At 46.6% G+C, this 11,938-nt stretch overlaps 1 protein-coding gene across 4 annotated transcripts in view; it reads right to left on the bottom strand.

Moving 5' to 3' along the window:
- Positions 1 to 746, bottom strand: part of ADGRF5 (adhesion G protein-coupled receptor F5) — an 81,132-nt gene extending 80,386 nt beyond the window's left edge. Inside the window, exons 1-2 of one of the 4 annotated variants that reach the window (XM_024101053.3) lie at positions 570 to 727; positions 310 to 496 (exon numbers count right to left, since the gene is read on the bottom strand). In XM_024101053.3, the coding sequence (XP_023956821.2) occupies positions 310 to 422 (113 nt within the window). In that variant the 5' untranslated portion in view covers positions 423 to 496; positions 570 to 727. Of the gene's footprint in view, positions 1 to 309 lie in introns of all 4 variants that reach the window. The other 3 variants (XM_042848664.2, XM_008163084.4, XM_008163085.4) reach the window with 3 other exon arrangements.
- Between the last annotated feature and the right edge of the window lie 11,192 nt (positions 747 to 11,938).

Consider the following 11,938-nt stretch of genomic DNA (forward strand, 5'->3'; position numbering starts at 1 on the left):
TATCTAGCTTAGACATAGTCGCAGTTAAAACCTACCCAAAAGGATATAGCAGAAGGTTACATAGTGTAGTTCCCACTTCCACAAGCTGAAAATATCATGCTGGAAGCTGTCATCTTATCACCTTAAAATGAAACATTTCTTATGGCAGTTACGCTAATGTAAATCTGCACAGGGTCCATGGACTCTGACTGAGTTATTCTAGATTTGCACCATGAGCTTAGAGTCAGGCCCTGAAAACTTTCCTGACCAAATGATTTCACAGCATGAGGGGGAATGGCTGTTGTTACAGTCAACATGCGTAGTCCTTACCTGAAGGAAAGCAAGTGCCAGGCTCCTCTGACCGGTCTTTCTCCTGCAATGGATAGGGCACTTCCTGGCCAAGTGTGAGCTTCAGTCTCAATCTCTGTCCTTTGTTTTCCCATAGAATCCTCTACAGCTCAGTGACATCAGGAAGACACACCTGTTTTTCACCCTTTGGGAAAAATAGTAGAACAGCCTGAGAGCAATTTTCAGAGACACACACAGAGCGAGAAAGCGACTTTGGATTTAAGTGAACAAACCAAACTAACATCCAACAAAGATCCCAACTTCCCCTTTCTGTGGCTAATGAGGATCTATCCCATCATTCACATTTCAGGGTGGAACGCCAGTAAATACCACACGGGACTGACTGGCTCTTTGCCATATAGGCAGGGCCGATTTTCCCCACTGTCTCAGTTCTCACGGTGTTTAGGGAGCAGAAGTGTGTTGCCTTCTCCTGCTGCTGGTCTGAAATACTAAGCTGGCATTTAGCCAGGAGAGAGGGAGGAAGCCCAGGGAAATGTAAAAGTGAAAACCTTTTCCATGGGATTTCCTGTGCTTGAGGAAAAGTGAGGCTGGGTCGGGGGGGGAGTGGGGCGGAGTTCCCCATGGAAGTGATGGAGAGTTTAATTTCAACACAAGGCAAACACTATTTCACCTGTGGCTTCATTTTTTGATAGTTTGTGGTGCTGAAATAGAAAAGGCGACTGGCTTAGGAGACAAAGTCCCGTTGTCAGATGTGACCTGGACTCTTTTTTTTGGGGGGGGGAGAGGGGGCTCGATCCCCAAAGGAGACCTAGATTCAGTGTTGCAACACCACATGTTCGAGCACCCTGCTGCCTCGTGGAATGCCCAGCTCCCGGGGTGGGCACCCCCTAGAATTCCAGGGCAGAGATAGACACCCGTGAGCAGGAGAGGGCGAGTCGCGTAATTCCCGCCCTCTACTGAGATAGGTGCCCAGCTATCAGTCAGGGGCAGATGCCTCCCTCCACCCAGGTTTCACAGCTGGTAACCCCTGCCTGGAGGCAAGCGCCTAAGTCAGGTCAGCTCTTTAGTCACTAGTGGTGACCTGCTTATATACAAAATCCCAGTGGTTGAACACTCACCCACGATGCGGGAGACTGGGCTCAAATCCCTACTCTATCTGATATGCAGTAGGGACTTGAACCAAGCTCTCCTGCTTCCTAAGTGAGTGCCCTAACCACCAGGCTGTAAACTATTCTGGACTGGGGAGATGAGAGAAGCTCTCAAACTTTCCTGTTGAAGCTGTTCTACTCTCTTAACAGATCAAGAGGAACCGATCACAGAACTACAAAATAATGGTAGCTTAGGTACAAGTGATCATAACTTGATCACATTTATAATTTGCAAACAGAATAAAGTCCAGACCAGCTCTATAGATACACATGATGCTTTAATAGGGCCAGTTGCACAAAGCTGAAAACAATTATAAGCCAAATCAGCTGGGAGGAAGAATATAATCAGAAAAATGTGAATGATAATTGGGAATCATTTAAGAACACTTTACTAGATTCTCCAAAAGCCACATTCAAGAAAGAAGGCTGTACTGGCTTAAAAATAAATGACCTGGTTTAGAGGGGAAGTGAAAGCATAAGAACATAAGAACATAAGAATGGCTCTACTGGGTCAGACCAAAGGTCCATCTAGCCCAGTATCCTGTCTTCTGACAGTGGCCAGTGCCAGGTGCCCCAGAGGGAATGAATACAACAGGTAATCATCAAGTGATCCATCCCCTGTCACTCATTTCCAGCTTCTGGCAAACAGAGGCTAAAGACACCATTCCTGCCCAGCCTGGCTAATAGCCATTGATGGACCTATCCTCCATTAATTTATCTACTTCTTTTTTTAACTCTGTTATTGGCTTGGCCTTCACAAGATCCTCTGGCAAGGAGTTCCACGGGTTGACTGTGCGTTGTGTGAAGAAATACTTTCTTTTATTTGTTTTAAGCCTTCTGCCTATTAATTTCATTTGGTGACACCTAGTTCTTGTGTTTTGAGAAGTAGTAAATAACACTTTCTTATCTACTTTCTCTACATGAGTCATGATTTTATAGACCTCAATCATATCTCCCCTTAGCCGTATCTTTTCCAACCTGAAAAGTCCCAGCCTTATTAATCTCCCTTCATACGGAAGCCATTCAATACCCCTAATCATTTTTGCTGCCCTTTTCTGAACCTTTTCCAATTCCAATATATCTTTTTTGAAATGGGGCGACCACATCTGCATGCAGTATTCAAAATGTGGGCATACCATGGATTTATATAGAGGCAACATGATATTTTCTATCCTATTATCTATCCCTTTCTTCCCAGCATTCTGTTCGCTTTTTTGACTGCCGCTGCACATTGAGTGGATATTTTTAGAGAACTATCCACAATGACTCCAAGATCTCATCCTTGAGTGGTAACTGCTAATTTAGACCCCATCATTTTATATGTATAGTTGGGATTATGCTTTCCAATGTGCATTACTTTGCATTTATCAACATTAAATTTCACCCAGTTTTGAGAGATCCTTTTGTAGCTCTTCGCAGTCTGCTTGGGTCTTAATGATCTTTAGTAATTTTGTATCTGCAAATTTTGCCACCACACTGTTTACCCCTTTTTCCAGATCATTTGTGAATATGTTGAATAGGACTGGTCCCAGAACAGACCCCTGGGGGATACCACTATTTACCTCTCTCCATTCTGAAAACTGACCATTTATACCTACCCTTTGTTTCCTATCTTTTAACCAGTTACAAATCCATGAGAGCACCTTCCCTCTTATCCCATGGCAGCTTACTTTGCATAAGAGCCTTTGGTGAGGGACCTTGTCAAAGGCTTTCTGAAAATCTAAGTACACTATGTCCACTGGATCCCCTTGGTCCACATGCCTGTTGACCCCACTCAAAGAATTCTAGTAGATTGGTGAGGCATGATTTTCCTTTACTAAAACCATGTTGACTCTTCCTCAACAAATTATGTTCATATATATATGTTTGACAATATTGTTCTTTATTATAGTTTCAACCAGTTTGCCTGGTACTGAAGTCAGGCTTATAGGCCTGTAATTACCAGGATCACCTCTGGAGCCCTTTTTAAAAATTGGCGTCACATTAGCTATCCTTCAGTCATCTGGTACAGAATCTGATTTAAATGATAGGTTACAGACTACAGTTAGTAGTTCTGCAATTTCACATTTGAGTTCCTTCAGAACTCTTGGGTGAATACCATCTGGTCCTGGTAACTTATTGCTGGTTAATTTATCAATTTGTTCCAAAACCTCCTCTAATGATACCTCAATCTGGGACAGTTCCTCAGATCTGTCACCTAAAAAGAATGGCTCTGGTTTGGGAATCTCCCTCACATCCTCAGCCGTGAAGACCGATGCAAAGAATTCATTTAGTTTCTCCGCAATGGCCTTATCGTCCTTGAGTGCTCCTCGATCACCCAGTGGCCCCACTGGTTGTTTAGCAGGCTTCCTGCTTCTGATGTACTTAAAAAAAAATTGCTATTACTTTTTGAGTCTTTGGCTAACTGTTCCTCAAATTCCTTTTTGGCCTTCCTAATTGTATTTTTACCCATCACTTGCCAGTGTTTATGCTCCTTTCTATTTTCCTCACTAGGATTTAACTTCCACTTTTTAAAGGATGCCTTTTTGCCTCTCACTGCTTCTTTTACTTTGTTGTTTAGCCATGGTGGCTCTTTTTTGGTTCTCTTGCTATGTTTTTTTAATTTGGGGTATACATTTAAGTTGAGCCTCTATTATGGTGTCTGTAAAAATGTCCATGCAACTTGCAGAGATTTCACTTTTGGCACTGTACCCTTTAATTTCTGTTTAACTAACCTCCTCATTTTTGTATTGTTCCCCTTTCCGAAATTAAATGCTACAGTGTTGGGCCGCTGTGGTGTTTTTTCTGCTACAGGGATATTAAATTTAATTATATTATGGTCACTATTACCAAGGCAGCTCTAAAAAAATAAAAACATAATATATAACAAATGGAAGAAAGGGGAAATTGATAGTGATTAATATAAATTAGCAGCTCAGCGTTGTAGAAATGTGATAAGTGAAGCAAAGGGCCACGATTTATGGCCAGAAGAGTCAAGGACAATAAGGAGGTTTTTTGAATGAGCTCTCCCCTGACATCTAGTGATGAGCGGGGGATTGGGAGGGGGAAGGAGAAAGACTTACATGAACACACCTGCTCTGCTGAGGTATCCAGCAAGCACAGCTGTGTTGCCAAAGTGATCCATTGTGGCTGATATTGGGTTACAAATCATTTTAGTTCTCAACACCAGGAGGAAAAGAGGCAACAGGCCAATTTTCAGCAATTTTAGAGCCTGAGCCTGTGGAGATTGAGTGGCCGGAAGCACAGCAGCCGACGGTGAGGGCCACCACACCATGGCAAGCCTCTTGGCTGGAGGAGTTGGCAAGGACAGCTTCCTTCAATGACTTTGATCTCCTTGTAGACAGACCCACTAAGGACCTATATGCAGAAACTGTATCTGGGAGGAAGGGAACTCAGGAGAACACACTGACTGCTCACAGAACTTCTGCATCGAGCCATAACAAAAACAGCATCAGAGAAGCCAGGCGAAGGAACATCAGTCATTGCTACGATCCAGCAGCAGCATCCAGGATCCAGAAACTCTACTGGTCAAACCGCCCTAAGGCTATGAGAGAAATCCTTGATGGGCCCTCATCTTACTGCGCAATCCCATCTGAGAGACTATTCTCGTACTTCAAGGGTGTGTTTGACCGTGTAGCTCAGCACGACGAGCAGTGTCCAGGGTGCCTTCATCCTCTACCCCAGGTTGACTACGCAGGGGACCTGGAACAAGACTTTACATCACAGGAAGTAATGACCAGACTTACAAAGACAAAAAAAACAGCCCCAAGAAAAGATGGCATTCGCTATAACTTCCTGAAAAAACAAGACCCGGGTTGCCTGGTGTTAATTTCAACAAAAGCAAACAGTTCCACCATACTCCCAGCTCCTGGAAGAAGTCTATGATGGTGCTTGTTTACAAGAAGGGGGAGGGGGATGACCCCAGCAACTGGAAACCCATCTCTTTCTGTTCCACAATGTACAAACTGTATGCTAGCTGCCCTGTGGCTAGGATCACAGACTGGTTGGTGAACAGAGGAGCCATCAGCTCCATCCAGAAGGGCTTCATGTCATGTGAAGGATTCTATGAACCTTTTCATGATGTACCCGAATATTTGGATGCTAATCTCTAAATTGTATCATTAAATTTTTAATCTTATTTGGGTTATTGCTGATTACGTACTATATATATTGTATTTTAAACCAACCCTTATACTTTTGGATAATTTAAGCACTATACCCAGGTGTACAGACACTTTTCCCCAGTGGTGATGAAGCTTCAGTACCGCTGAAGACACCCGAAGCGAGTGAAGGTCCCGCCGCCGAAGTGCCGCCGAAGACCCGGAGCGCTGCCCCGTCACTAAAAGCGCCGCAGCGGGTGGTGCCTTCTTTTATTTTTTTTTTTTGCTCCCGGGTGAGTAAAATTAAAAAGGTGCCACTTGTGCTCGGTGGGGGAGCGGCCTCTCCCCTGCTCCCTCCCTAGCTACGCTACTGCTCTCTCCTTAACCTGTGTATTATATAATTTCAACATTAGCTTTAATAAAATTTTTAAATGTAAATGTGGGGGTAACATAGGCACTGACTCTGTGGGTGCTCCAGGGCTGGAACACCCATGGAAAAAAATTAGCGGGTGCTTAGCACCCACCGTCAAGCTCCCCTCCTTTCCCCCCCAGCTCCTCCCACCTGCCGGCAGCCCCGCCGATCAACTCCACCCCCTCCTTCCCAGCACCTCCCATACACCTGGATCAGTTGCTCTGCAGTGTGCGGGAGGCGCTGGTAAGAAGGAGGAGGAGCGTAGGGTGACCATATGTGCTGCTTTGGGCATGACAGTCCCTTTTTTAAGCCCTATCCCGGCCATCCGGACTTTTTTGGCAGTCGGCAAGAGCAAACGGGACAAATCCCCACTTTTGCCAAAAAAGTGGTGTGTGGTGTGGAGGAATGTGCAGGCAGGAGAGTGGTGATGCCAGCCCCGTGTGGGGGAGGGGGCAGGGCTCACGTGGGGGGCAGGCAGGGCTCAGGCAAGTGGCTCAGACCAGCCCTTCAGGGGGCCCGTATGAATGGCTCAAGCCAGCCCCACGCGGTGTCCCGTTATCCTTTGGGAAATATGGTCACCCTAGAGGAACGGGGATGGGGTGCACTTGGGGGAGGAGGTGGAGTGGGGGCGGGAAGAAGTGGGGCAGGAATGGGGGTTTGGAGGAGGGGTGGAGTGGGGAGAGGTCCTGGGGCTGAACGGGTGTTGAGCACCCCCGGGGCAAGTTGGAAGCCAGTGCCTGTGAGGGGTACTGAAATGTTGTTACCCTTATTGTCTGAGTAAAGGGCAGCAGGGCTGTACTTAGTCACCCTCAACTGAACTAAACTTGGTAAGCAGAGGATTTGGATGCCAGATCCCAGTGGAGGAGAGAGGGGGTGGGGGAGAGCTGGCTGTATTTTAAAGAATCCTTATTGAGATTGCAAGAACAAACCATCCCGATGTGTGTAGAAAGAATAGTAAATATGGCAGGCGACCAGCCTGGCTTAACAGTGAAATCCTGGCTGATCTTAAACACAAAAAAGCAGCCTAGAAGAAGTGGAAGCTTGGACAAATGACCAGGAAGGAGTATAAAAATATTGCTCAGGCATGCAGCACTGAAATCAGGAAGGCCAAATCACAATTGGAGTTGCAGCTAGCAAGAGATGTTAAGAGTAACAAGAAGGGTTTCTACAGGTATGTTAGCAACAAGAAGAAGGTCAGGGAAAGTGTGGGCCCCTTACTGAATGGGGGAGTCAACCTAGTGACAGAGGATGTGGAAAAAGCTAATGTACTGAATGCTTTTTTTTGCCTCTGTCTTCACAAACAAGGTCAGCTCCCGGACTGCTGCACTGGGCAGCACAGCATGGGGAGGAGGTAACCAGCCCTCTGTGGAGAAAGAAGTGGTTCGGGACTATTTAGAAAAACTGGACGTGCACAAGTCCATGGGGCTGGATGCGCTGCATCCGAGGGTGTTAAAGGAGTTGGCAGATGTGATTGCAGAGCCATTGGCCATTATTTTTGAAAACTCATGGTGATCGGGGGAAGTCCCAGATGACTGGAAAAAGGCTAATGTAGTGCCCATCTTTAAAAAAGGGAAGAAGGAGGATCCGGGGAATTACAGGCCAGTCAGCCTCACCTCAGTCCCTGGAAACATCATGGAGCAGGTCCTCAAGGAATCAATTTTGAAGTACTTTGAGGAGAGGAAAGTGATCAGGAACAGTCAGCATGGATTCACCAAGGGCAAGTCATGCCTGACTAACCTAATTGCCTTCTATGATGAGATAACTGGCTCTGTGGATGGGGGAAAGCAGTGGACATGTTATTCCTTGACTTTAGCAAAGCTTTTGATACGGTCTCCCAGAGTATTCTTGCCAACAAAATCACCATTGATAAAGTTTGCAGATGACACAAAAAGTGTGGGGTGCCGATACATAATGAAGAGGAAATGTCACAGTTTCAAAGTGATCTGTATTGCTTGCTAAACTTGACACAAGCAAACAATATACATTTTAGTATGGTTAAATGTATACATCTAGGAATAAAGAATGTAGTTCATACATACAGGACGGGGAACTCTATCTTGGGATGCAGTGACTCTGACAAAGATTTGGGAGACATGGTGGACAATCAGCTGAACATGAGCTCCCAGTTTGATGCTGTGGCCAAAAGAGCTAATGCGATCCTTGGATGCATAACAGGAAATCTCAAGTAGGGAGGTTATTTTACCTTTATATTTGGCACTGGTGTGACCATTGCTGGAATACTATGTCCAGTACTGGTGCTCAAAATTAAAGAAAGACACTGATAAATTGCAGCGGGTTCAGAGAAGAGCCATGAGAATGATTAGAAAACATGCCTTATAGTGACAGACTCAAGGAGCTAAATCTATTTAGCTTAACAGAGAGAAGGTTAGGGGGTGACTTGGTTACAGTTGATAAGTATCTACATGGGGAACAAATATTTAATAATGGGCTCTTCAATCTAGAAGAGAAAGGTCTAACAGCATGCAGTGCCTGGAAGGTGAAGCTAGATAAATTCAGACAGGAAATAAGGTGTAAATTTTTAACAGTGAGGATAATTAACCATTGGAACAATTTACCAAGGGTTGTGGTGGAGTCTCCATCACTCACAACTTTTAGATCAAGATTGGATGTTTTGAAGATCTGCTCTGGGAATTATTCTGGGGCAGTTCTGTGGCCTGTGTTATATAGGAGATCAGACTAGATGATCACAGTGGTCCCTTCTGGCCTTGAAATCTATGAATCTATGAATTGTGTATGAAATACTCAAATATTCATTGGGGCAGAGAGAGTATTAGAGTGATTCTATAGGCTTGTGGTTAAGGCACTCATCTGGGCAATCCCACATCTAGTCCCTGCTCTAATGAATACGAGGTAGGAGGAGGAGGAGCACCTGGTTTGGGAATTGTGCTGGGGCTAAGGTGAGTTACATGCCAACTAGTTCAGTGTTATCAGGACCTAGGTACCTTTGTGCATGCCCACAGGCAGAAATTTAGGGGACTTTACCGGTGGAAACATGGGCACCTACAGGATTACGCAGCAGTTGAGGGCCTTTTTGAGGATCTAAATTTTGGACTGAGGCAACTAAAGTGGCAATATGGGACCTAAATCCCTTTTTTGGATCTAGCCATTAGGATTCTAAATCCCATTGGCTTTCAGTGATTTAAGCACGTTTGAAAATGTTGCCCCTGGCAAAGGATGCCAAAACACTTTGCAAATATTTACTGGAGTACCTTCATCACTAAAATGCAGCCACATCTGGGCTGCAACACAGCTGTTAAACAGCACCCAGCAACACTCCAAGTTTCAAAAATGAAGTTTAATGCTAGGGCTAAGCAGCTGGACACCGCAGGAACTGCAAAGGTCCAAATATCTTCCTATTTGGCTAAACCTGAATAATCCCAGATATCTCAGTATCTGTGCTAATGCGCTTCATGTTGGTTTTGTGTGTGGGAGCCAAAAAGGTAAACACAAGAGCTAGTCTTCTTCCAGCATTTCTGCTATCCAAGAGCTACAGTGCTGGGAGGATGCCACATCCTTGCTGCCCACCATTTGAGGAGGATGGGCACTTCTTTGAGCTGCCTGGGGAAAGGGCCCTGCCCTGCCTTCCTCCCCTGAAAACTTTTCTAATGATTAACTAACTTAATATGCGATTTCCTGCCTTCTAGAAGATCATGCTCCATATATTGTATCAACAACTTTTTAGGGGAACTCTGTCAATAGCTACCTACATAGCAGCGGTGCCGTGTGATGCTGTGGGACAGCTTCTCTCCTCCCACCTTCCCCCCAAAATACAGTTCTGGCGGCATACAGGGGACATAAAGGTGCCACAGGAGGCTGGGGGAGAATTTCCAAAGTGTGGGAGCAGATGTAGAGAATGATATACAAGCATTACACTAAGGGGCAGAGCCAGGTTTTGCAACCTGCGGTGGGGATGGGGGTGTGTGTGTGTGTTAGGATTAGGGTTGCCAAACCTCCAGGATTATCCTGGAATCTCCAGGAGTTCAAGATTAATCTTTAATTGAAGATCACATCATGTGATGAAGCCTCCAGGAATATGTCAACCAAAATTGGCACCCTTAGTTAGGACATGAGGGAAAATGGGGCAGGACTCTGGGGAGATGGGGCAGATGCAGTAGGGATAGGCCATGAGGGGCAGGAGAACTAGGGCACAGGACAGGTGAAGGGCAGGAGGGTAACGCTTACTGGTTATCTCTTACAGCCTGGCCCAGGGAACCCCTCATCCTCGGGGGATAAGGCCGTTGTGGAGAAGATATCTTTCGCATCAGTCTTCACTGCAGAGGATGTGAGAGAGATTCCCACACCTGAGTCATTCTTTTTAGGTGGCAAATTGAGGAACTGGCCCTGATTGCGGAGGTTTTGGAACAAACTGATAAATTAAACCGTAATAATTTACTAGGACCAGATGGTATTCACCCAAGAGTTCTGAAGGAACTCAAATGTGAAATTGCAGAACTACTAACTGTGGTATGTGACCTATCATTTAAATCAGCTTCTACAGCAGATGACTGGAAGGTAGCTAATGTAACAGTGATTATTAAAAAAGGCTCCACAATAGGGTTGCCAACTTTCCAATCGTGCAAAACCAAACACCCCTGCCCCACCCCTGTCCCGCACCTTCCCCGAGGCCTGGCCCCTGCCCTGCCCCCTCTCTGAGGCCCCACCCCCCACTCACTCCATCCCCTCTTCCTCTGTCACTTGCTCTCCCCCCACCCTCACTCACTTTCACCAGGCTGGGGCAGGGGGTTGGGGTGCAAGAGAGGGGTGAGGTCTTCGGCTGGGGGTGCGGGCTCTCGGGTGGGGATGAGGGATTTGGGATGCAGGAGAGGGTTCCAAGCTGGGGCAGGCAGTTGGGGTGGGGGGTGAGGGGTAAGGGCTCCAGCTGGGGGTATGGGCTCTGGGGTGGAGGAGGGGTCTCAGGGCTGGGGCAGGGTGTTGGGGTGTGGGTGGGGTGCGGGCTCCGGGAGCGAGTTTGCGTACAGGAAGGGACTCTGGGCTGGGGCAGGGGATTGAGGTGCAGGAGGGGGAGCGAGGTGCGGGGACCACGGCTCCTAGGAGCAGCTGACAGGTGCCTGTGGCCCTAGGCGCGTGGGCAGCCTGGGAGGCACCATGCGCTGCCCTTGCACCCGCAGATGCCCCCCCTGCAGCTCCCGTTGGTCGAAGTGCCCGGCCAATGGGAGCTGCAGAGCCGGCACTCGGGCGGGGGCAGCATGCAGAGCCTCCCAGGCCACCAATGTGCCTAGGGGTCACAGAGACCTGGCTGCTGCTTCCGGGAACCACGTGGAACCAGAGCAGTTAGGGAGCCTGCCTGAGCCCCAGGTTCCCGCTGCACTGCCAACCGGACTTTTAACAGCCAGGTCAGCAGTGCCGACCAGAGCCACCAGGGTCCCTTTTTGACCATGTGTTCCGGTCAAAAACCAGACTCCTGGCAACCTACGCCACAGGCAACCTTGGAAATTACAGGCCAATAAACCTAACTTCAGTACCAGGCAAATTGGTTGAAACTATAGTAAAGAACAGAATTATCAGACATATAGATGAACACAATTTGTTGGGGAAGAGTCAACATGGCTTTTGTAAATGGAAATCATGCCTCACCAATTCTTTGAGGAGGTCAACAAGCATGTGGACAAGGGTGATCCGGTGGATATAGTGTACTTAGATTTTCAGGAAGCCTTTGACAAGGTACCTCATCAAAGGCTCTTAAGCAAAATAAGCAGTCATGGGATAAAAGGGAAGATCCTCTCATGGGTTGGTCACTGGTTAAAAGATAGGAAACAAAGGGTAGGAATAAATGGCCTGTTTTCAGAATAGAGAGGAGTCTGTACTGGGACCAGTGCTGTTCAACATATTCATAAGTGATCTGGAAAAAGGGGTAGTACTGAAATGGCAAAATTTTCAGATGGTACAAAACTATTCAGCATAGTTAAATCCAAAGCTGACTGCAAAGAGTTACAAAGGGATCTCAGAAA

The sequence above is a fragment of the Chrysemys picta genome, chromosome 3 (genome assembly GCF_011386835.1).
Source record: "Chrysemys picta bellii isolate R12L10 chromosome 3, ASM1138683v2, whole genome shotgun sequence".
NCBI classification, from domain to species: Eukaryota; Metazoa; Chordata; order Testudines; family Emydidae; genus Chrysemys; species Chrysemys picta.